This window comes from Bos indicus, chromosome 9 (genome assembly GCF_029378745.1).
Source record: "Bos indicus isolate NIAB-ARS_2022 breed Sahiwal x Tharparkar chromosome 9, NIAB-ARS_B.indTharparkar_mat_pri_1.0, whole genome shotgun sequence".
Taxonomy (NCBI): domain Eukaryota; kingdom Metazoa; phylum Chordata; class Mammalia; order Artiodactyla; family Bovidae; genus Bos; species Bos indicus.
Genome location: NC_091768.1, coordinates 67,369,914 through 67,393,790, shown reverse-complemented (window position 1 = coordinate 67,393,790; position 23,877 = coordinate 67,369,914). Strand labels below are relative to the sequence as shown.

At 37.2% G+C, this 23,877-nt stretch overlaps 1 protein-coding gene across 2 annotated transcripts in view; it reads right to left on the bottom strand.

The window, feature by feature from the left end:
• Nucleotides 1–23,877, bottom strand: part of LAMA2 (laminin subunit alpha 2) — a 694,677-nt gene that overhangs the window by 517,875 nt on the left and 152,925 nt on the right. For both annotated transcript variants that reach the window (XM_070795552.1, XM_070795553.1), the window contains exons 2-3: nt 13,995–14,165; nt 7,836–7,948 (exon numbers count right to left, since the gene is read on the bottom strand). In XM_070795552.1, the coding sequence (XP_070651653.1) occupies nt 7,836–7,948; nt 13,995–14,165 (284 nt within the window). The remainder of the gene's footprint in view (nt 1–7,835; nt 7,949–13,994; nt 14,166–23,877) is intronic.

Genomic DNA, 23,877 nt, shown 5'->3' with positions numbered 1-23,877 from the left:
TTAAAAAGAAACAAAATGAGATCAGATATTCTAACACATATTATAGTGAAAATCTGGTTGGATAGACATCTTATTAATCTTTGCCATTATACTGGGGATTTTTTTTTCAAGTTTATGCTGATACTAGGTTGTTTACAATAACTGTAATTGTCAGATGGAATTTAGTTGTTACATTGCTATTATCCTTATTTCAATTTCTTGCCATGATATTATAATATTTATTTTGCTAATCTAGAACTCGGGGTACCAGCATGATTAAATTATTTGCTCAATATATGATGTGAGTAAATAGTAGAATTGGGAAAAATTAATAATTCCATAATAATAAAAACCTAAATTTGTAAAATAAGTACCTACTTTCTTCTCAGTAAGTATTATATTTTTTTTCTAATACTTACCTTGAATGTTAAAATACCAGAGAAATTCCCCAGTATAATCTGTAATGATGCAATCAAGGAAATGTAGTGGTGACTGCTATTTAAAATAGCAATTTATTAAAAGTATTTCACAGAGAAGCCAACTATATATCAATGACAAAAAAAAAATAAAACTGGCGCTTGTTGAAATTCATGCATTTCAAAATAAAAAGGAGAACTAATAAATGGTCAAACCTCTTGCCGAATCAATGGCAAATAAACATTTAGTGATATTTACCTATTCATTATAAAACTGATGCCCTTGTCTCCTAGCTGAATAATAGCCATATAATGATGAATAACCTCTTAATCCTTCATGCTGTAGGTGAAAAAGACTGAAGTTATGCTATTTTGAAGACATGCTGAAGTGTAGTAGAAAATGAGATGTTTTATGACAAAAGAGATGTTGGCTGTACTTTCCCATATAACTGAGAGGATAATCTGGTATTTCTTGAACCCAAACAATGTATGGACCCCTTGACACTATATACCAAAAATTTTCCCTAAATTAGGTCTTCAGATGCCAATTTAGTAAATACTGGCATAGTTTGGAGTCCGAATTCAGACAACTCAGGATGAAATTCCAGTCCTACCTGTAACAGACTTTATTAAAAGGCCAAGTCACTTAACTTTTTAAAGTCTCAGCATTCTTCAACTATTAAAAGGGATAATAATACTAGCTACTTTATAGGCTAATTGTGAGAAACAAATGAAGTAATAAAGATGTCCACATTTTCTATGTTGCCAATGCATTATAATATGCCTTCCTGCAGCTTTGCTCCTTAATTGAATAGGTTCTAAGAACCTATTCAGTTTGTTACTCAAAGCCTGACGCCAAACAAGAGGTCTAAAGCCCTTTCCTGTCTGTGGAATTCCCGTATAAAATCTGGTAACAAAACCTGTTTAGCTTTTTATATTATTAAATCATTGCCTAAATTAAAACCTTGAGACAAGCAGAAATAAGGATTTATTTTATTTAGTAAATTGCTTTCCCCTTCTCTTGAACACATGATGAGTTGATTTACAGGCGGTAAGAAGGGCTGAAGTTAATAAGGACATGGGTGGGTGCCATCTGGGGTTATGAGACCATATGAGGACACATCTCTATACCACTTCCACCAGGTGTATTTCAGACAGGTAAATAGATCTTATAAACATATTTCTGCCACTTGTTATGAAGACTGAACCATAAAAGATGTCTGAGTATTCGCTCAACTTAAGGCCATTAAACGAAAGAGATAAATGAAAGAATAGGAAAACAAGTCCACAATACCTCTTGAGATACCATGTGGGAATGTATGAGGGGAGATGCAAACAAAATGGGAAAATCGAAATAACTTTGTTGAAAAAATGGGTTTTCAGATGCACACTTTGACCTGTCGAATTAATAATGGTCAGTATATTGAATAAAAATGATTTAGTAAAAACTTGTGACTGCATCATTCAGTTATAAATTAGAAGGAAAAAATGCTACTCTTTTTAATAACAAATACAGGCATACTTTGGAGATGCTGCAGGTTCAATTCCAGACCACTGCAATAAGGTGAATATTTCAATGAAGTGAGTCATATGAATTTTTTTGGTTTCCTAGTGCATATAAAAGTTTACACTATATTGAAGCCTATTAAGTGAGCAACAATACTGTGTCTAAAAAAAAAAAAACCATATCTCAATTTTAAAATACTTTATTGCTAAAAAAATGCTAAATATATCTGATCCTTCAGTGAGTCACCATCTTTTTGCTGGTATTGAGTCTCGATTGGAAGTTAATGGCTGCTGAATATCAAGGTAGTGGTTGCTGAAGGTTGGGGTGGTTGTGGCAATTTCTTAAAATAAGACAACACTGCTGCATTGATTTACTCTTCCTTTCATGAACAATTTCTCTGTAGCATGCAATGCTATTTGATAGCATGTCACCCAAATGCTTTCAAAACTGGAGGCAATCCTTTCAAACACTGCTGCTACTTTGTCAACTAAGATATGTAATATTCTAATTCCTTCTTTTGTCATGTCAACACTCCTTACAACATTGTCACCAGAAGTAGATTCCATGTCAGGGAACCAGTTTCCTTGGTCATCCATAAAAAGCAACTCCCCATCTATTAATCATGAGGTTGCAGGAATTCAATCATATCTGAAGCTCCATTTCTAATTCCAGTTCTCTTGCTATTTCCACCTCATCTGTAGTTACTTTCTCTAGTAAAGTCTTGAACTGCTCCAAGTCATCCATTAGGGTTAAAATCAACTTCTTCCAAACTCCTATCAATGTTGATATTTTGAGCTCTTCCTATGCATCACTAATTTCTTAATGCCATCTAACATGTTGAATCCTTTCCAAAATTTTCAATTTATTTTGCCCTGATACATCAGAAGAATCACTATCTATGACAGCTATAGTCTTACAAAATATATTTCTTAAATAATAATACATAGAAGTTGAAATGATTCCTTGATCCATGGACTGCATAATGGATCTTGTGTTAGCAAGCATGAAAACCACATAAATCTTACTGTACATGTCTATCAGAGCTCTTGGGTGACTAGATGTGTTGTCAATGAGCAGTAATATTATGAAAGAATCTTTTTTTTTTCTAGCAATAGTTCTCAACAGTAGGCTTAAAATATTCAGTAAACCACCTTGAAAACAGCTTGCAATCATCTAGGCTTTGTTGTTCCATTTATAGAGCACAGGCATAGTATTAATAGATTAAACACGATTCACATGGGCCCTGGGATTTCTGGAATGGTAAATGGGCATTGGCCTTACCTTCAAGTCACTGGCTACATTAGCCCTTACAGGCTAAGAGAAAGCCAGCCTGTCCTTTAAAGATTTTAAAGCCATGTATTGACTTCTTGTCTCTAGCTATAAAAGTCCTAGATGGCATCTTCTTCCAATAGAAGACTATTGAAAATCTGTTGCCCCTATTTTCATGATTATCCTCTGCATAACTTGCTGCAGCTTGCATCTCATCTATATCAGCATTTGCTGCTTTACCTGACACTTACATGTTATGGATATGCCTTCTTTCTTTAAACCTCATAAATCATTCTCTACTGGCTTCACAGCTTTGTTCTGCAGCTTCCTCACTTCTCTCAGCCTCTGTACAATTGAACAGAGCTAGGGCAGTGTTGGAGAAGACTCTTGAGAGTCCCTGGGACTGCAAGGAGATCCAACCAGTCCATCCTAAAGGAGATCAGTCCTGGGAGTTTATTGGAAGGACTGATGCTGAAGCTGAAACTCCAGTACTTTGGCCACCTCATGTGAAGAGTTGATTCATTGGAAAAGACCCTGATGCTGGGAGAGTTTGGGGGCACGAGGAGTAGAGGATGACAGAGGATGAGATGGCTGGATGGCATCACTGACTCGATGGACATGAGTTTGGGTAAAATCCGGGAGTTGGTGATGAACAGGGAGGCCTGGCGTGCTGCAATTCATGTGGTTGCAAAGAGTCAGACACGACTGAGCGACTGAACTGAATTGAGGGCCTAGCTCTGGATTAGGCTTTGGCTTAAGGGAAGGCTGGTCTCCCACATAGAAGGCAGATTCTTTACCATCTGAGCCACCAGGACGCCCTATAAAGAAGAGGCAGGGTAATGTATGAAGTTCTAGTGACTGCTCATGTGGGTTTAGTGACAGAGGTATGTAAATGTGTGTCAGTGTGGGGAGAATCAGAGCAGTATGAGTTCTGGAATATGCTAGTGAGTGTCAGAATATGCTAGTGAGTGTCAGAATATTGTATAGATAGTGTGTTCCTGAGTGCCTGAGATTTGTTGAGGTTCCAGGCAATGGCGCCCCACTCCAGTACTCTTGCCTGGAAAATCCCATGGACGGAGGAGCCTGGTGGGCTGCAGTCCATGGGGTCGCACAGAGTCGGACACGACTGAAGTGACTTAGCAGCATAGCTAGTTTGATCTGTCAAGATCAATAAAATGTTCACAGGTCAGCAATAATGCTACCTTGCTTCCTAATCATTTGTGTATTCATTGCAGTGGCACTTTTAGTTTCCTTTAAAAACTTATCCTTTGCATTCAAAACTTGACTAACTGTTGCAAGAGGACTAGCCTTCTGCCTATCTTGGCTTTTGACATGCCTTTCTCATTAAGCTTATTTAATTCTAGCTTTTGATTACAAAGTGAGAGATATGCAACTGTTCCTTTCATTTGAACACTCAGAAGCTATTGCAAGGTTATTAACTGCAGGGTTAGTAATTTCAATGTTTTATGTCTCAGGCAATAGAAAGGCCCAAAGAGAGGAAGAGAGATGAGGAAATGACTGATTAGTGAGCAGTCAGAACACATGCAACAGTTACTAAATTCATCTTCTTATATACGACCATGGTTCATGGACCCCAAAAAGTTGTAATAGACCTTGCTGGTCCTCCCCCTCCACCTGACCCGGCTCATCTCACGAGGTCTGGGTGAAGAGGTTTCTCCCCCTACTTGCATCACCAGGTTGGCATCTTTGGGGAGCTGTGGCTTTGGCACCTGGAACACAACGCCCCTTGCCACTGTGTCATGTGCTCTGTCGTACCCTCTGCCTCTGGGGTAACGAGCATCCCTGCTGTGGCCACCTTACCTAGGGTGAGTCCCACGGAAGGAAGGCTGCTGGCTTCCTTTGCCTTCATATCCTCTGCCCTAAGGTACCAGAGCCCAGGCCTCCATGTATGGCTCGGGCAGAGCGTCAGCCACGTTGTAAGCACCTCTTCAAGCAGCCACATTTGGGGAAATGGAATGGAGGAAAGGACACTGAATGAGAAGTCTCATCATCAGGGCTGCAGTCTTAACTTGGCACAAGCCAGGGGTGCAAGGGTATTTCTTCCTCCACCTGAGTCACAGAATGAAGATGATGCAGAGGAAGGCCACAGCTGACTCTTACAATCACGTTGCAAGAGTGAGAAAAAAATCCTTTGTGAGATCAAGCCCTGAGGCCTTGGAGTGGGAGCGCTGACTCCAAGACCCTAGACTACCAGAGAACTAACCCTACGGAGTATCAAAGAGTGAGAACTCACACAAAGGAAACCACTTGAATACAAGACCTGGCATCACCCAACCACCCTGTGCAGGACGCCTCTAAACAAGCTCACTGCAGGTGGGTTCCTTACCACTAGGGCCATCTGGGAAACCCTTACTCATTTTCTACTCATCCAAAAAAACAGCTGTAATAGCAACATCAAAGCTCACCGATCACAGATTACATATCAAATATAATGATAATGGAAAAGTTTGGAATACTGAAAGAATTACCAAAATATGACACAGAGACATGAGGTGAACAGGTACAGTTGGGAAAATGGTGCCAAGAGATTTGTTGGCCACAGAGTTGTCACAATCCTCCAGTTTTTAAAAAAAGAAAAAAAAATGAAATGCCTGTGAAACACAATAAAATGAATCACAATCAAATGAGCTCTGCCTGTTAACATTACTGTGGTTGAGCTCAAAGAATAGTATACATAATTTGACCAAATTATATTAATAGTTGAGTGTCTTGCTCCATGTGTGATCTAAAAGCATAGGTGGAGAGTAAACCTGAGCAATGAAACATCACTATTTATTGATTCTCTATCCCAGGAGATGACCCAAGACAATAGACAGCAGCCTCATTCCTGACTGGAAAGTGAGACGGCAACTTTTAGTGACCATATGACAGGGGACGACTGCTGTGACTGGCAAAGGACGAAGCTGTCTTTATCCAGAGAGGGATGAAGTCTGTTTTGAGGCTAGGATTTTAAGGGAATTCATGTACAAGATTTCATTAAAGTATAATTCATCAGTGTAGTAGTTTGCCTGCCTTCCCTGATTGTACTCTGAGACTTCCTGACAAATACTATTAACTCGAAGCTGCTATTCAGTTGCCCATATGAGTAGAAAATGAGTAAGGGCTTCCCAGATGGTGCTAGAGGCAAAGAATCCACCTGCAATGCAAGAAGATCCCCTTGAGGAGGGCATGGCAACCCACTCCCTTATTCTTGCCTGGAGAATCCCAAGGATAGAGAAGCGTGGCAGGCTACAGTCCATGGGGTTGCAGAGTCTGATACAACTGAAGCAACTTAACATGATGAGTAGAAATAAATCCACACCTGTGGGCAATTGCTATAGTACTGAGTCCCTGCCACTACCCTGCTGCTCAGGTCAAAATGAGTTCCAGATAGGTGGAAAGAGTGTCTGCCTTGAGGCCCACCAAATAGCTCTTTGCAATTCTTGAATCTGGGGACCCTGGCCATAATGGGTCCTGAACCTAAGGGGGACAGTTTGTACTCCCGTTGATGATGAACAGCATCCATTAGGGAGATGCCTGGTGCCCATCTGGCCTCCTGAGAACGTAACTAACTCCCAATGGCTGGTGCGTTCCTCCACTGTGACCACACGTGAAAACACAACCTCTACAGTGTACAGTGTCTGTCATCAGCTATTTTAACTACATCTTCTCCACTAACCCCAAACTCCTCTGCTGCTCTGCGTCCACAGTGTCAGGGAGGACTGGCTGAGAGTCTTTCCTGTGCTGACTGCAGAGAGTGAGGGAGGAATAGGCTGACTTAAAGAAGTCATCTAGGCTCAATATTTCCAGTCTCAGCCTTCAGTCAATCAAAGAAAATTTGTATTTGGAATAACAGTAAAATATAGGAACATTCTTCCAGATTCCATCCTATTTGCAACCCTAGATAATTTGGGCGTATGGTTATTCTTGACTAAACATTTCGACCTGAGCTGAATATGGTGAACAGAAAGGAGAAAGAAATTAAGCATAGAAGGCACCTAGACCTGTGTGCCACAAACACACAAATTCTAACATCAACTTTTACACATCTACAACGCTTGTTACCTCATTTACTGGCCCAAGTTTAAGAATCAACTGCCACAGCTTGTTTAAGTCTCAGTAACGAGAGGCAATTTACTCAAGAGCCTTGTTATCCAAGAACCTTTTAGTATACACACCATGAACAGAGTAGTAGCACTCTATTATTTTAAAAGTTAAAACATGAGAATTCCCTGGTGGTCCAGTGGTTAGGACTTCACACATTGCTGAGGGTGCAGGTTTCATCACTGGTTGGGGAACTAAGATTCTACAAGACATGTGGTGTGATCAACAAAAATCAAACTTAAATTTTTGTAAAATTTTGTTGATCAATATTCTTATCATTAATCCTCATTAGTTATAGGGTTAATTAGTCAGCTCCTAATTCAGTTTTAAATTCCTCATGTGAATTCGTTTTAATGTGCTTTAGAAAATAAATGCCAAATATTTTTAAATAACAATATACTAAATGAATAAGTCCTTTTGTCACTGTGTCAAAAAAATAATGGAGGGTAATGAAAGAGTATCCTTTCACCCAAGAATTAGTAAGTATACAAAATAGTAAATACAAATACAATTTCAAAGAAGAAAATGATAAAATCAATAAATAAAAAGAGGCACTATACCTGCTGTAAATCCAGTGTAATTGTAACATAATGGTATTCAATTCCATTCTTAATACTGGGACTCTGCCACCAAGTGTTCTTGCCATCAATAGCATTTGTAATCGGGTGCCTCTCTATTGAATCAGCAGCAACATATAAAAGAAGAAAAGATCATATAAAGAATTTATAGCTGTTTTAACAAGCAAAAAGCAAAACTAAGTTAAAACTATAACCATATGAATGTCAAACATTAAAATAATAGAAACAGAGAGCAATTTGTATCTCTAAAAGAACTGGCTTAATGCAGACTTTTTTCACAGCACTCTGCAAAGTAGTATGAAATGGTTAAACACTTAAACTATATGAGAAGATGCTGTTCAGCACTCTGGCTATCAACTAAAATGGGCAACTTTAAAGATAACTACAGAAATTAAGTGTGAAAAATAATATTGAAATCTAATTGATGTGTCAGTCATTCACAGAAGCAAAAACTCTACTGTTTGAGCTGGCTCTAGTATGCCATCAACTTTGTGAACAGAAACATAAAATCCTGAATTGTGGTTGAAAGGTACTTGAAGATTTGCCCTTCTGACACATACATTATTACCAAGACTTGGGCAATTCAATATGTATCTGGTTTTAATATAAAATGCTGTCAAATCCATCCTATGAGGCTTTTTGCAGTCAGTCCTCAATCTGCCAACTTTGTATTTAAACCATTATTTAAAAATAAAATGAAAGATACTCCAAATCTCCCATTCAGGATGGTACCCATTCATCCCCATAATCACTAACAGTGGGGTTCTGGACAATAAAGACAAGGATAGGATGGCACATGAACCTCCATCCTACCGATAAAGCATGGATCTTCCCTTGCCTTTACTCCAAATAGATGAGAATGGGACCCATTGTGAGAATTAAAGCAAGACTGGAGACAGAAAAGAGGAGGTGTGGATAACTGTTGCCACCTCCCTTGACAGTCCTTTCTTACAGTTCCTTCCTTCTTATAATCCTCAAAACTCACGGATTCCTTGTCTTCTCCCACTTAGTTGCATGCATCTTGCAACAGCAACCACTACCTCTGGAATGCCAAAATTCTTGTTCCTGTTTGGTTTACAGTCATTCGTTCTTGTCTGTATCTGTGCTACTTATTTCCCAAGTAATACAAGTTCTGCTCCTAATCCGTCCCAGCTCAGGAATAGGTGAGGATGGCCCGAGTGAAAGGCTGTTGAGGATGTTCCTATTTCTATTCCCAGGGCTGCAGTAAGAGTTAACTCCCTAACATTGCACTTGGAAGTCAGCCTATTTGCGTGCAGAAATGTAAACAGGGAAGAGGTTAGCTTTCCTGCTGCTCTCTGGTAAATGTGGATTAATTATTTGGAGCGTCAGTCCTGAGAACTTTTATAACACTAATCCTTTGGAAGGCTGTCTCAAATGAATGGCTTAAGAATATTCTTTTATTAGAACATAATCTTTTTTTGCAAATTGAAGGAATATTTCAAATAATGAACAAACCATATTACTATGAGGAACAATCATGGACTCAATCTGTGGACATAATGCAGTAATATAGCCAGGTGTTTTAAAGATACTGGTGATGAAAGCATGTGAGATTTGAACCATGAAGCTCTGGAGAATGAGAAACTGGATAGTCCACCTGGATCCACCATTTAGCATTTAACTGCCCATGGACAAGTCACTTAAACTGTGTCATTATTGAAGTGAGGATAATAAAACTCTATTCATGGTACAAGTTCCCAAAATCTTAACTTTCAGAAAAAGTAAAAAAATATATATATATGTGAAAGAGATTTGTGGAATTGATATGACTCCAAAATATATACCAATTGTGGAGTTACATCACAATTTGTGGTATAACTCGAATCGGAGTTACAGCTCTTTATTTCTCCAAGTAATAGTAGCATCCAGACTAGTGTTGCTACTATTGCTATTTAAGATATCATCACCTGTTTCATAAAATGGAGGATGTTTAAAAACAACAATTTTGCCATGGACCAGTAAAAATATTTTGGATGGGAACTCTCAACTCACAGAGCTACCAGAAGAACATTATAGTCATTAATATTCTAACCACGATTATGTATATGCGAAAAGTGAAAGTCATTTAGTTGTATTTGACTCTTTGCAACCCCAAGGACTGTAGCTCACCAGGCTCCTTTGTCCATTGAATTCTCCAGGAAATATTGGAGCATATACATAGAATGAATCATATATATGTTCAAAATATGCAGGATTCTGAATCTTTACTGGAGATAAATTATATTTAATAAAAATTTTTAAAATAAAAACCAATCAGGCCTCAATGCAAAAGAAATCTGAGGGTAAAATAAAATAAAATCATCTTTCAAAAAGTTTATAAAAACAGAATATTTATTAAATTTGCCAATTTCAGACTGCGAACAGTTTTATTATACATTAATTTTATTAACGTAGTCTGCTATAAATTCTTTAACTGAAAGTAAAAGGTTTTTATCTTTGATTTACTTATGGTAATATGAGTTTACAGGACAAGACAAAAATAATCTATTTATATTGGTAAATTATTTAATTCAAATGAACAGCTTGATGGACTTTGTTTTCTACCACGTCTTATTATAACAGCAGTCCACTGAGATGAGAGACCTTATCTCATTAATGAAAAGCAAAATTGCTGAATAAGTTTAATAATTTAGCACTAGTTAACTTATTCTGCTGAAGACAGGGAAAGTGTTAGGTCTTTATAATAACAACAAATAGCTGAAGATAACCAAATATCAAATGGTGGTATGAGTGGGTACTGAAATCGGCACATTAGAAATCAGAACCATAAATGAAATATTACTCCATTGCTTCTGAAGAAAAATAAATATCACAGCATATGTTCCTTAAACATCCTCCAGAACCTTCTTTCCAGATTGTGGGTTTAACATGTGATAGAAAAATACGCACACAATCACATTTCCAAACCGCACTTGTGGCTTGTAGGTAATTGTGAGAGGAGCTATCTAATTGGAAATTTTGAAATCTACCACCTCAGGTTAAATTGATATGAAAATTAGTCATGAAAAGGAAGACTGGGAGATGAATCAACAATTAACCATAATCCCTATTATGAAAGTTTAATCATAATTAATTTGCAAGTACTGATTAATTGTTGGCATATTCCCCTCATTTAAAAAGAGATAGAAACTTATAACATTCTCATAGTTACTCAAGTCAATCCAAAGGCTAACTGCAACTGAAAATTGGCAAGGGAATCGTTGATGAAGTAAAACTCAAACTGCTATTTTAATTGGAAAGCACAATCCATTAATAGCCAGGAGGTTCAAATTTCCCTTTCTTTGTGTGGTAATTAAGTACAGACCTTCCAGATTCATTCTAGCTGTTCAGTCAATTTGTGGAATTTTATCATCTGTTGCTCCAACTTTTACTAAACTATATCCATGTGGATTACTGCTATTTTTTTAAATTCTTGTGGGCTAGTATTCTTTCTAAATTTCTGATTCCAAAAACATTATTTTGAAATGTAATGAAGCATTACATTTCATTCAAAATTAATCACATGAAATAAATTTAGGCTGTGATAAGTTTTAAAAACTTACCACAAGTAAATAAAATGGGAAATGGGAAATGTAACTCATATTTGTCTTGCTTTGCTAAAACACTTATTCACTCTTTGTCTTGCCAAAATATAGATGTCTTCCACTGAGAAACAAGAGATCCTGAATATGGAATTCTGAAGAGCAGAGTGACATTCACTCAAGGACTTAACTTGGTGAATACATCTCACTCATTTTCCTAACAAAATGTCTACTCAATTATGGTCTACCTGAATCTTTGTACCTTCCTTCCATCTGTATCTGTATACACATTTCCTTCAGTTTCTCCTTTTCTGGAATGCCTTTCCCTCTAATCACAGGTAATTCAAGTTTTTAAACCCTTTCTGAGTCTGTCAACCTTCCTGGAACTCTTTTGCTACCTCAGGTCCCACTGATGTTTTCTTTCTTCAAAATTCTTTATCATTGATGACATGTACCCTAAGGTATAGACCTGAATTTACTCCCTTGAATATTTGTTAAATTGCCTTTTATACCCAAATGCTGTTTATCCTGACATTGTACTTATAGACAGGAACTATAAATACTTATATTTATATACATACATGTATAGATGGTCCTACATATATACACATACATGTATATATGCACACATACAAATACACATATATATGATTTTACAAACTTTAACTCTCTCTCTGCCCGACCCATCCTCAAAAACCCTCAACCACCCCTATTATCCCCTCCCAATCATTTCCTGTCTCCAGGCTTTCTCACATTCAATGAAATCAAGGCCACCGATTCTTGCACCTTCTTCCCATGAAGCTTCATCTTCTTCCCTAATGAACCTACAATTCATAGTCCATCAGTTTATTTATTTTCTAGCCTTTACCTCAATTTTCTTGTCCTGATGTTTCCCCTTACTCTGACCTCAGCTTTGGCCCATACTATTCTATACAAGAATAGCAAATAGATAGGATGTGTTCTAATATTCCCCCTCCTACACCAATAACAATCTACATCTGAGAAAATAATGAGAGTCATTTAAAAGGTAAGAAAGGTTTCTGAAGCTTGGCATCTTTGGTTTCTTAACTGTTTCTTAAAAACATTCTGCGATATATAAGACCAGCTTCATATTCACAAAAGTCCCAGTTCTTCAAACATAACAATATTAAAGTTTTCAGCATCTCTAAACTGTATAATAGAGACAGGACTATGCAATATTCCCTTTAACCAGCTCCAAGAAAGAATGCAGGGTACCTCCCAGCTTTCTTTCAAGTTAAAAAATATAAATTCTGAGAAAAAAGCTTTTTCACTTTATAAGCATCTCAACTTTAAAACAAAAGAGAGGGAAAACTAATTTTTAAAATAATATAATTGTGAAACTGTATCTCTATTGTAGTTTGCCTCACTGATAGTAAGTATTCACTGCACTAATATCTCCAATATTTGATGATTTCTCAATATATGTCTACAAATCAACTCCCATGTCTAGAATTATCTCACACTATTTTCCCTTTATCCATATAAATGCCTTACTTAGTGAACCTAATTTCTTATAGTTCTCTGAATATATCATGCTGTTTCCTGTCTTCAAATTTCTGTATGCTTTTATATATATATATATATATAAATTTCCCCCTTTTCAACTTACTAACCCTTATTTTCTAAGCATATGGGTCATTTTTCCCCCAGGAGTCCTTAGGTGTTCCCTTCGCACTCAGTTTACTTTTCTGTCTCCCCTATTTCCCTTCCTATGTCTTTAAGTCAAGGGCTATGTATGAGTCAACACTCTGCTTCAGAACAATGCATTACCAGGAGCCTGTCTTCAAACGCTTGCTGAATAAATGCATGAATGAGTCTTAGATATTAGTGTGGTTTCTAGAGGCCAACCAAGAGGCCTTTGTATGACACTTCTCCTTAAAACACTAGACCTGTGGTATTTAAGCACACAGACTGGTTCCAGCCCTCTGACACTTTCATTTGCAGCCATTTCTAACTACTTGTAGTTCTCCCAGCAAGTATGTTTTCTATTTTATTCTGAGCCCCTCCTCCTGGCGTTCCTCCTCTTCCCTCTGTCTCTTTACATTCTCAGCTCATATTTGCCCTTGGGTCTCAGTTCAGATGTCCTTCCGGCAAGCCTCCAGCTATACCGGGACCGAATTATCTGTGACTCTTCTCCTTCTCCCTGAAGCCCCTATGCTCATTCTTTCCTTGATACCTACCACACTCTACAGCAATAAGCTGCTTCTTGCCACTTCTTCAACTGAGCCAGAGACCACGTCTTATTCCTTCTGTATTCCTAGTACAGTACCTGGACATAGTGACTACTGACCTACTAAAGCCTTTATTAATAACCACACCCTCACATACTTTTCTGCAGGCAGTAAAGTCAATGACTGCAACAGGTCTTCAGCTAGAAAACTCTCCACAAGCACCATACCCACTACACATAGGGAATTCTAATGTTTGTCAAGAGACAGAGAAGGGCTGTAAAGCTCACAGTAGAAGAAAGGATCTAGAAATTGAGAAGACAAGCCCTTTCACTTTAATGCACTTTGGCCTCAACATTCTCAGTGATATCTTCCACCCAATTCCATACAAGTTAATCCTAAATACATACGGTATGGATTGCTGCTGTTTTGATTGCAGATCCGACATTGAGGGTTCCTCACTGGCTGCCCGGGAACATGCTCTACCAATTTGCAATACATTTCGGGTCCTTTCTCTCCACATGTTGCATTTGTGGTGATGAGGGCACTGGAAGCAAGATTCAGGACAGCAGGGAATAAACCTGAAAAAGATGAACAAATGAAGGTGTGTGGGATGATTTTATTGCATTTTAAAATGAAATTAAGATAGGATGCTTTCCAAAGCATTAAATGAAAATAGAATAATCAGTGATAATTAATATCTGACTTAATTAAGTATACTACATAAATAGCATGTGTTATCAAACTAGCATTTTTTTTCCTGAGTCTTAAGTATGAATTCTAAAACTATCTTCTTAATTTTTAACCTCTACTACTTAATTAGAAAGTCCTGTCTCTAAAACACACTTTTAAAAAGTCTGCTCATGTTATTGGCACAAGTCTTACTGAAATTTCCATCCTGCATTTCAGCTGTTTTGTGAAAGTTGTCAGGTTACAATTTTTAAAATAATTAGCTCATCCCGGAACATACTCTATCTACCTTTATACACTAAATTCTCTATGCTAGTAAATAATATGTGATTAAATAAACAAGGTTTCTCTTCTGTCTTTCACCGCTATTTTGCGTCTGTTTATTTTACTTTAGTCGCTCAGTCATGTCTGACTCATTTGCGATTGCATGGACTGTAGCCTGCCAGGCTCCTCTGTCTATGGGATTCCCTAGGCAAGAATACTGGAGAGGGTTGCCATTTCCTACTCCAGTTTTGCATCTAGCTGTACAATTATTATTTTATAAAATATATGTTGAGCACACACTACACCAGATACCATAAAAGATTTGAGAATGAAAAAAAAAAAAAAGATTTGAGAATGAAAATACCATTAAGATGGGCTTACTGTGGGAAGTGATCCTGAACTGTATCTTGGAGGAAAAAATAGAAATGTATTTGGTATAGAAAATGAAGGGAAAAAAACAAACATGCCAGGCAGAGGGAATATTATATGAGTATAGACTTTATTCTGAAAGCTTACGTGGATGCTGAGTGATTGACAGAGGACTGAGTTTGTAACTGTTCTAATCTATTAGATTATGTGTAGATTATATTATGTCTATATAAGTTATGACAAACCTAGACAGCATATTAAAAAGCAGAGACATTACTTTGCCAACAGAGATCTGTATAGTCAAAGCTATGGTTATTCCAGTAGTCATGTGTATGGATGTGAGAGCTGGACCATAAAGAGGGCTGAGCACCAAAGAACTGATGCTTTCAAACTGTGGTGTTGGAGGAGACTCTTAAGAGTAATGTGGACAGTAAGGAGATCAAACCAGTCAAGCCTAAAGGAAATCAATCCTGAATATTCATTGGAGGGACTTAATGCTAAGACTGAAGCTCCAATACTTTGGCCACCCGATGCAAAGAACTGAGTCATTGGAAAAGACCCTGATGCTGGAAAAGATTGAAGGCAGGAAGAGAAGGGGAGGACAGACGACAAGATGGTTGGATGGCATCACCAACTCAATGCACATGCGTTTGAGCAAACTCCAGGAGATACTGAAGAACAGGGAAGCCTGGTGTGTTGCAGTCCATGGGGTCTCAAAGAGTTGGACACGACTGAGCAACTGAACAGCAAGCTTCTACAAACAAAACAACTTTATTTACATACAATTCTTCTCAGGCAGGAGCCAATACCTCTAAAATTCCCCCAGAATACTGTCAGTTTCACTTTGTGATATTTGTCTCCCTCACTTCTGACTAGTCCTGACCTTGACCCTGACTTTGGATTCCATTTTGAAGGTATGGGTGAGACTCTCCATGCCCTGCTTTGGTGCAAGCCCTGTGGGACTAATGCTGAAGCTGAAATTCCAATACTTTGGCCACCTGATGCGAAGAACTGACTCATTTGAAAAGACCCTAATGCTGGGAAAGACTAAAGGCAGGAGGAGAAGGGGAAGACAGACGATGAGATGGCTGGATGGCATCACTGACTCAATGGACATGACTTTGAGTAAACTCTGGGAGTTGGTGATGGACAGGGAGGCCTGGCGTGCTGCAGTCCATGGGGTCACAAAGAGTCAGACATGACTGAGTGACTGAACTGAACTGTGGGGCTTAATTGGAGTTGGTTAGGCCTGGAGTTTTTCAGATCTGAGGAATCATGGGAGGAAGACAAAAGGAGAAGATGACTGGTGAAAATTATTTTTCTATATATTGTTATGTTCCAAAATATAGAACTGAATTATATCCTAAATTTCTCACATATTAAATATATAAATGTGAGCAAAATTACATGGTTATGAAAGGATTATGGGTATAGACGTAACATTGATTAAGAAGCTATTTCATATTCCTTAAATAATATGATTTAATCCCCGCTAACCCCATGTGTACTTTTTATTAGTCCCACTTTATAAGTGAAGAAAATGCAGCTCAAAGAAGACAAACAATACGCACCGTTATGAATTAGCAAGACCAATAACTAAGATTTGAATTTAGCTCTTTAACTCAGAAGGCTAATTCTCATTGGGGCTTAAAGAAGAGCCAAAACCTGGTTCTCAGCAGAGCTTATCAATTTACATACTTATTAAAAGAAATAACTTATCCAGCCTCCACCCCTTTGTTGTTTCAGAGTTTTCCAATCATAAACTAAAGACATCAATAAAATTTACATTTACTATCTTTCAGTTCTTTCCATTGATTTGTTTCTGTTACACTTATTGATCATGTACTTGAAATTAACCTCTTCATAATTTACTTGCCTTGCTTTGTGGTCAAGGAACAGTGGCCTTTTGAAATTTTATTAGTTACTTTGTTGTTTATTTTTAAAAATCAGTAAAGTGTACTGGTCAAGGAAAGTCCCCAGTTAGTTGCTAATGACCAATTTGAAGAGTCAGTCGATATCTGAGCTTTTATTGAATCTTCAGCAGGTCATATTATAGAATGCAGCCCACTTCATTATAAGTTAAATCTGTTAGACTGTACCTATTTATTTCCATTCAAAAGCAGCAGAGTAATATTTACTGCTATATGCAATATGGGTTACTTAAAGATTATATAAACATTTCAAGTGTAAATGAACTACAAGTAGATGGTGAACCTTTATAGAGTATCGACTTACAACCTCAATTCAAATTGAGGTCATGTAATGTTAATGACATAAAAGCCAGTCATCATTACCCACACAATTATGACTGACATTTTTCTTCTGAATAGTATCTAGACTACGTAAATTTAGATGGATTTGTAGCTTTAAAAACCAAGTCTAAACAGAAAACAAATAATATTTATTTTCACTATGCTTTATATTTCATTAGAGATTAGAATATGTACACCAGAGAATAAAAAACATACTCTGTTCTGTAACATATACATTTAGTAAATAATCTAGAAAAAGGCTAAGTTTATGTAATGTGAAAAATAGAAATTCTGCTATCATATGGTAAACAGTTATAAATGTGCCAAATTTTCACTGTTTTTATTTGAATGTTTTTAGATTACATTTGCTTGCTCAAACACTGTGCTATATTCATGGAATTTTGTATGATCTTGATGATCTGACTTAAAATCCCACATTTTGGTTTCAAATGGCAGAGACAACTTTAAAACCTGCATATAGAGATTCTACTTTATTAATGTGGAGTTGTTACTGTTGTGTCACTCACTGTCTGACTCTTTTGCAACCCCTCAGACGGTAGCCTGCCAGGTTCCTCTGTCCATGGGATTTTCCAGGCAAGAATTCTGGAGTGGGTTGCCATATCCTTCTCCAGGGGATCTTCTAGACCCAGGGATGAAACCTGCATCTCCTGCATTACAGACAGATTCTTTACTGCTAAGCTACAAGGGAAGCCCAATCGTGGAGTAGCTACTATTAAACTGTTCACAGATAACAGCTATGAATTCTAAACAAAATACATGTTTTAAAATTTCATACTTGAAGACACTGAAGAGTAACACAAAATAGATAAGTAAACCAGGAGGGATGTATATGCTTAGAAGGAAGATAATGGATGTCTCAGACTGCGCATGCAAGGTGACTAAAACTCAAACCCACATTTCATTGTCTTTTTTTAACTTTACTGTCTTGAAGAACCAGAAACAGAACTAAGGACAATTACAGCTGCTATAAAGTGAGGAAGAAATACTAGAAAAAAGAAAGCCACAAGAACCTCAAAATATGCGTATAAATTTTTCCCAAGTCTCTTATCAATACCAGATATACATATATGCCTTAGGCAGGCTCCAAGTTCACTGGTTGGGAATAAATGAACAAATGATTAGAACAAGTGATTATAGTTGCTGTATTCCATAGGCATGCCAAAAGTTTGGAGATGGAGTCCAGATAAGTAACTAATATAACACAAAACTAAAAGACTGATGACTGTTCTTCAAAAGAACATAACAGAATCCAGAATTTTCTACCAAGGACTGTTTATAATATTCAGAATGCAATTGTGTAAAAGAGATATTAGATGGACATAAAATGAAACAAAATGCCACCCATACTTAGAAGAAAAGCAGTGAATGGAAAACAACACTGATATCAACCAGATGTTGAAATCGGTATACAAACAATTTTAATCAGCTTTCATTCTTTTATGATCACAGACACACACACAAATGCTTATAATAAAAAATAAAGTCACTAGAAACTACAAAAATACCAAATATACATTCTAAAACTGAAAAATGCAATATCTAGGATAAAAAATCATTACATGAGATCAGCAAAAAATGTCAGACTCAAATAACTAAACTTGAATATAATTTAACAGATTTCTCCCAACTTGTTTAAATATATATATTAATGTTAAGAAAAATTGTAATGTTGCATATGTGCATGCTCAGTTGTGCAGTTGTATCACATTCTTTGCGACCCTATGGGAGGGACAATGTAAGACATGACAATTAGAGCAAAGCAATGGTGGCTGGAGGGATCACAATAAATGGACACACAAATCAGTAAGGCTCTTCTGCTTTACATTAAGCAGTACATTATTTAAATGACTGACAGTACCAAATGTTTAAATGTTTTGGGGTTCAACTGGAATTCCACTCCATTGTTGTTTAGAAAACAGGCCTTTTTAAGTAAATCTAAACCTAGATCTTCCTCATGACCCCCAAATCCCACTCCTAAGAAAATACTCAGGAGAAATAATGATATATGACCATGAAAAGCCCTATACAAGAATGCCCATAAAAGCTTTTATCATAATAGCCAAATAGAAAAACAACTCACGTTTCCATCCATGGGAGAATTCATACAGAAACTGTGGTATACAATGGAATATTATTCAGCATTAAAAAGGATCAAACTATTGATATATGCCACAAGATGAATCCCAAAAACATTATGCCAAATAAAAGACAAAACAGTTTACAAAACAGTTCATATGTTGTTATTCATTTATGTGATCTTTTAGAACAGGCAAACATATTGTGAAAATAAAACAGAATTTAAAAAATGGCTGACGTTAAGGGGATAGGCTAGGAAAAAGCATAAAAGAAATCTCTGGGCTTATGGTAATATTCTTAAGTTTGTATTATACAGATATATATATATTTTAAAACTCTGTGTTAAAACTGATGAATGAATGTTGCACTCACTTGTGCATTTTACTGTGTGTAAGTTCTACCATAAAAAAGTAAACCAATATTAAACTTAATTTATGATATTCATGATGAAGTGCTTGGCACAAAGTGTGCAACAGATCAAAGTATAAAGATGGATACTTACATATGAACGGACAAAAGTATGGTAAAGCATATACAGAGAGATACTAATTTTAGAATCTAGAGGCTAAGTATATGGATATTTATTGTATGATTCTTACAACTTTTCTACATGGGGAAAAGTTTTCTTAAAATTTGGCAATATATAAAAATACTATATATACACACACATATAAGTATATATCTGTGAATAACCATATATACACATATACATATATATATACATTTCTGTATATAAGATTTATGTCATTATTTGGGTTTTACAAGTTATCAATACCAGTAACAATAAAATTTCAATTTGACATTACTCAAATCAAATATGGAAAATCTGGTTAGACAGTGTAAAGGGAAATAGTCTTTTCAGTTTTGCTCAGAACCAGAAAAACTGAGTGAAAGAAAGCACTGGATTATCCAAACACTAGAATGTCTCTCCAAGACACTTCAGTTCAGTTCAGTAGAGTCGCTCAGTCGTGTCCGACTCTTTGCGACCCCATGAATCGCAGCATGCCAGGCCTCCCTATCCATCACAAACTCCTGGAGTTCACTCAGACTTACATCCATCGAGTCAGTGATGCCATCCAGCCATCTCATCCTCTGTTGTCCCCTTCTCCTCCTGCTCCCAATCCCTCCCAGCATCAGAGTCTTTTCCAATGAGTCAGCTCTTCTCATGAGGTGGCCAAAGTACTGGAGTTTCAGCTTTAGCATCATTCCCTCCAAAGAAATCCCAGGGCTGATCTCCTTCAGAATGGACTGGTTGGATCTCCTTGCAGTTCAAGGGACTCTCAAGAGTTTCTCCAACACCACAGTTCAAAAGCATCAATTCTTCAGCGCTCAGCCTTCTTCACAGTCCATTTCTCACATCCATACATGACTGCTGGAAAAACCATAGCTTTGACTAGATGGACCTTTGTTGGCAAAGTAATGTCTCTACTTTTGAATATGCTATCTAGGTTGGTCATAACTTTCCTTCCAAGGAGTAAGAATCTTTTAATTTCATGGCTGCGGTCATCATCTGCAGTGATTTTGGAGCCCAGAAAAATAAAGTCTGACACTGTTTCCACTGTTTCCCCATCTATTTCCCATGAAGTGATGGGACCAGATGCCATGATCTTAGTTTTCTGAATGTTGAGCTTTAAGCCAGCTTTTTCACTCTCCTCTTTCACTTTCATCAAGAGGCTTCTTAGTTCCTCTTCACTTTCTGCATTAAGGGTGGTGTTATCTGCATATCTGAGGTTATTGATATTTCTCCTGGCAATCTTGATTCCAGCTTGTGCTTCTTTCAGTCCGTGATGTACTTTCTCATGATGTACTCTGCATAGAAGTTAAATAAGCAGGGTGACAATATACAGCCTTGATGTACTCCTTTTCCTATTTGGAACCAGTCTGTTGTTCCATGTCCAGTTCTAACTGTTGCTTCCTGACCTGCATACAGATTTCTCAAGTGGCAGATCAGGTGGTCAGGGATTCCCATCTCTTTCAGAATTTTCCACAGTTTATTGTGATCCACACAGTCAAAGGCTTTGGCATAGTCAATAAAGCAGAAATAGATGTTTTTCTGGAACTCTCTTGCTTTTTCCATGATCCAGCGGATGTTGGCAATTTGGTCTCTGGTTCCTCTGCCTTTTCTAAAACCAGCTTGAACATCTGGAAGTTCACGGTTCACGTATTGCTGAAGCCTGGCTTGGAGAATTTTGAACATTACTTTACTAGCGTGTGAGATGAGTGCAATTGTGCAGTAGTTTGAGCATTCCCAAAGAAAGGCATTGCCTTTCTTTGGGATTGGAATGAAAACTGACCTTTTCTAGTCCTGTGGCCACTGCTGAGTTTTCCAAATTTGCTGGCATATTGAGGGCAGCACTTTCACAGCATCATCTTTCAGGATTTGAAATAGCTCAACTGGAATTCCATCACCTCCACTAGCTTTGTTCGTTCTGATGCTTTCTAAGGCCCACTTGACTTCACATTCCAGTTGTCTGGCTCTAGATCCAAGACACTTACTGGCTGGCAATTAACAGGTTAATTTATTTTCCTTATATAGCTTTCCAGTCCTTCCACTTTTTATTTCATAAAAATGAAGAACTTTGACTTAGCATCATATTTAATATGTATGTGTAGTCTTTTGAAGAACTACAAGTGAGTCAGAGAGAAATGCATTTAACATATCAGTAAGTGACCTATTGTGTGGCACAACTCAGATTCATTCCTTAGGATTTAGGCAATGTTTCTTTAGATGATGATCTAGAATGCTGTTATCCAGTAGGAAAAAGAAGCCTATTTCAAATGTGAATTTTACAAATGAGGAAAATAATTCCCAGAAACTAAGTCACACAGCTGGTTTTCAAACACAATTATTGCAAACCCAAATAAGTTAGAACTAATTTCAGCATTAAAGATTCACCCTGTCTCATTCCCCTTCCTGATCTAAATGAAAATCCTTTTCTCCTATGTCATTCCTGAGATTTGCATCATCTAGTTCTCCTTTTCTCTTCTATATGCACACCACAAGCCAACTTCCATCACAGTTTTACAAGTCCATAATCTATTTCAAATTTTCCATTTTAAGAAAGCACTCCTTCAACCTTCTTATTGTAATTGAAGTCTTGATTTCCTCTGACAATCACACTTCCGTAGATCTCCCTGTGGATCCCTAGAATCGCTGGGAGAGGAAAAACAGTCTCCTTCTGACTTCTAAATGCTACTTATAAATTTGTTCCTCTCACTGTCACTCATAACTTTTTAAAAAGTGAAATCATCCAACTTTTCCAAGTGCTCATCCCTGTTGACTGACTTCATGAAGACCATCAACAAAAACACTGATAACTGATTCACAATAATCTTTATCCTCCAAATCTGCCATTCTTACTAAATAAGTGAACATAAAATAATGAAATGTTTTTGCATAGAAACCAGAATATTAATATGGTAGTTTAAGGATAAATATGCCTTACTGCTAATCTTACTTCTAAGATTTCTGCTGCTGCTGCTGCTAAGTCGCTTCAGTCGTGTCCGACTCTGTGCGACCCCATAGACGGCAGCCCACCAGGTTCCCCCACCCCTGGGATTCTCCAGGCAAGAACACTGGAGTAGGTTGCCATTTCCTTCTCCAGTGCATGGAAGTGAAAAGTGAAAGTGAAGTTGCTCAGTCATGTCTGACTCTCAGCGACCCCATAGACTGCAGCCTACCAGGCTCTTCCATCCATGGGATTTTCCAGTCAAGAGTACTGGAGTGGGGTGCCATTGCCTTCTCCGAAGGTTTCTGCTTCCAATGAATTATTTTGTCTCCAGCTTAATGTTATGTCCAGAGTACTGGCATCTTACTGTTTACAGATATATCAGATGTTTTGAAAATTCTTTGTCATGACATTATGTTGTCCATCCTACATAGAATGTTTTCCTTTTTTGCATACATGGTCATCTGCTCATTTTGCATGACCCTGCTCAAATATCCACTTTTCTGTGAAAGTGTTTCCTGACTTTACAACACAGGATTTGTTATTTCCTTCCTGGTATCTACATAGTACTTAGTTTATATTTTATTATAACCCTTATCACACTGAAATTTTTAATATCTTTTACAATGGATCTCTAGTATATAACATTACTGAGTACAGGGATAGCACTAGTAGCATATAATAGCACTCAAATTTAAATTTATTGAATGATAATAAATTCATGTGCTTGTACACTTGTACAATTTTTCTGGAGAGAAATCTGGCAAATAAAACTAATAAACTAATCAGATCCTTGATTTAGTAAAAATACAGAACTCTGTTTTAAATAATTCAAGAAAACCAAGCTATTTTAAAAATGCAGTAGACCTCTATCGCTGCTTATTTGTCCAACACCGAGCCTCCATTTCTGTTCTTAGCTAACTGGCATTGTATTCAGTACAAAAGGTATGAAGTACCCTACCATTTGCCAAGGATATGGAAGTCAAGGAGATCTTTCTTTTCCCCTCCCTCTAACAGTTTGGGCAATTTGTGCATGTGATTTTGGCCTTGGGCTCCAACTCTGGAGCACCTGACACATAGAGTTGGGGAGAAAAGGAAAATAAGATCAAAATAGTGCAAAGAAAATAGAACCAGTACGAGTAGGAAAGGAAGTGATGACAGGAATGTCTACA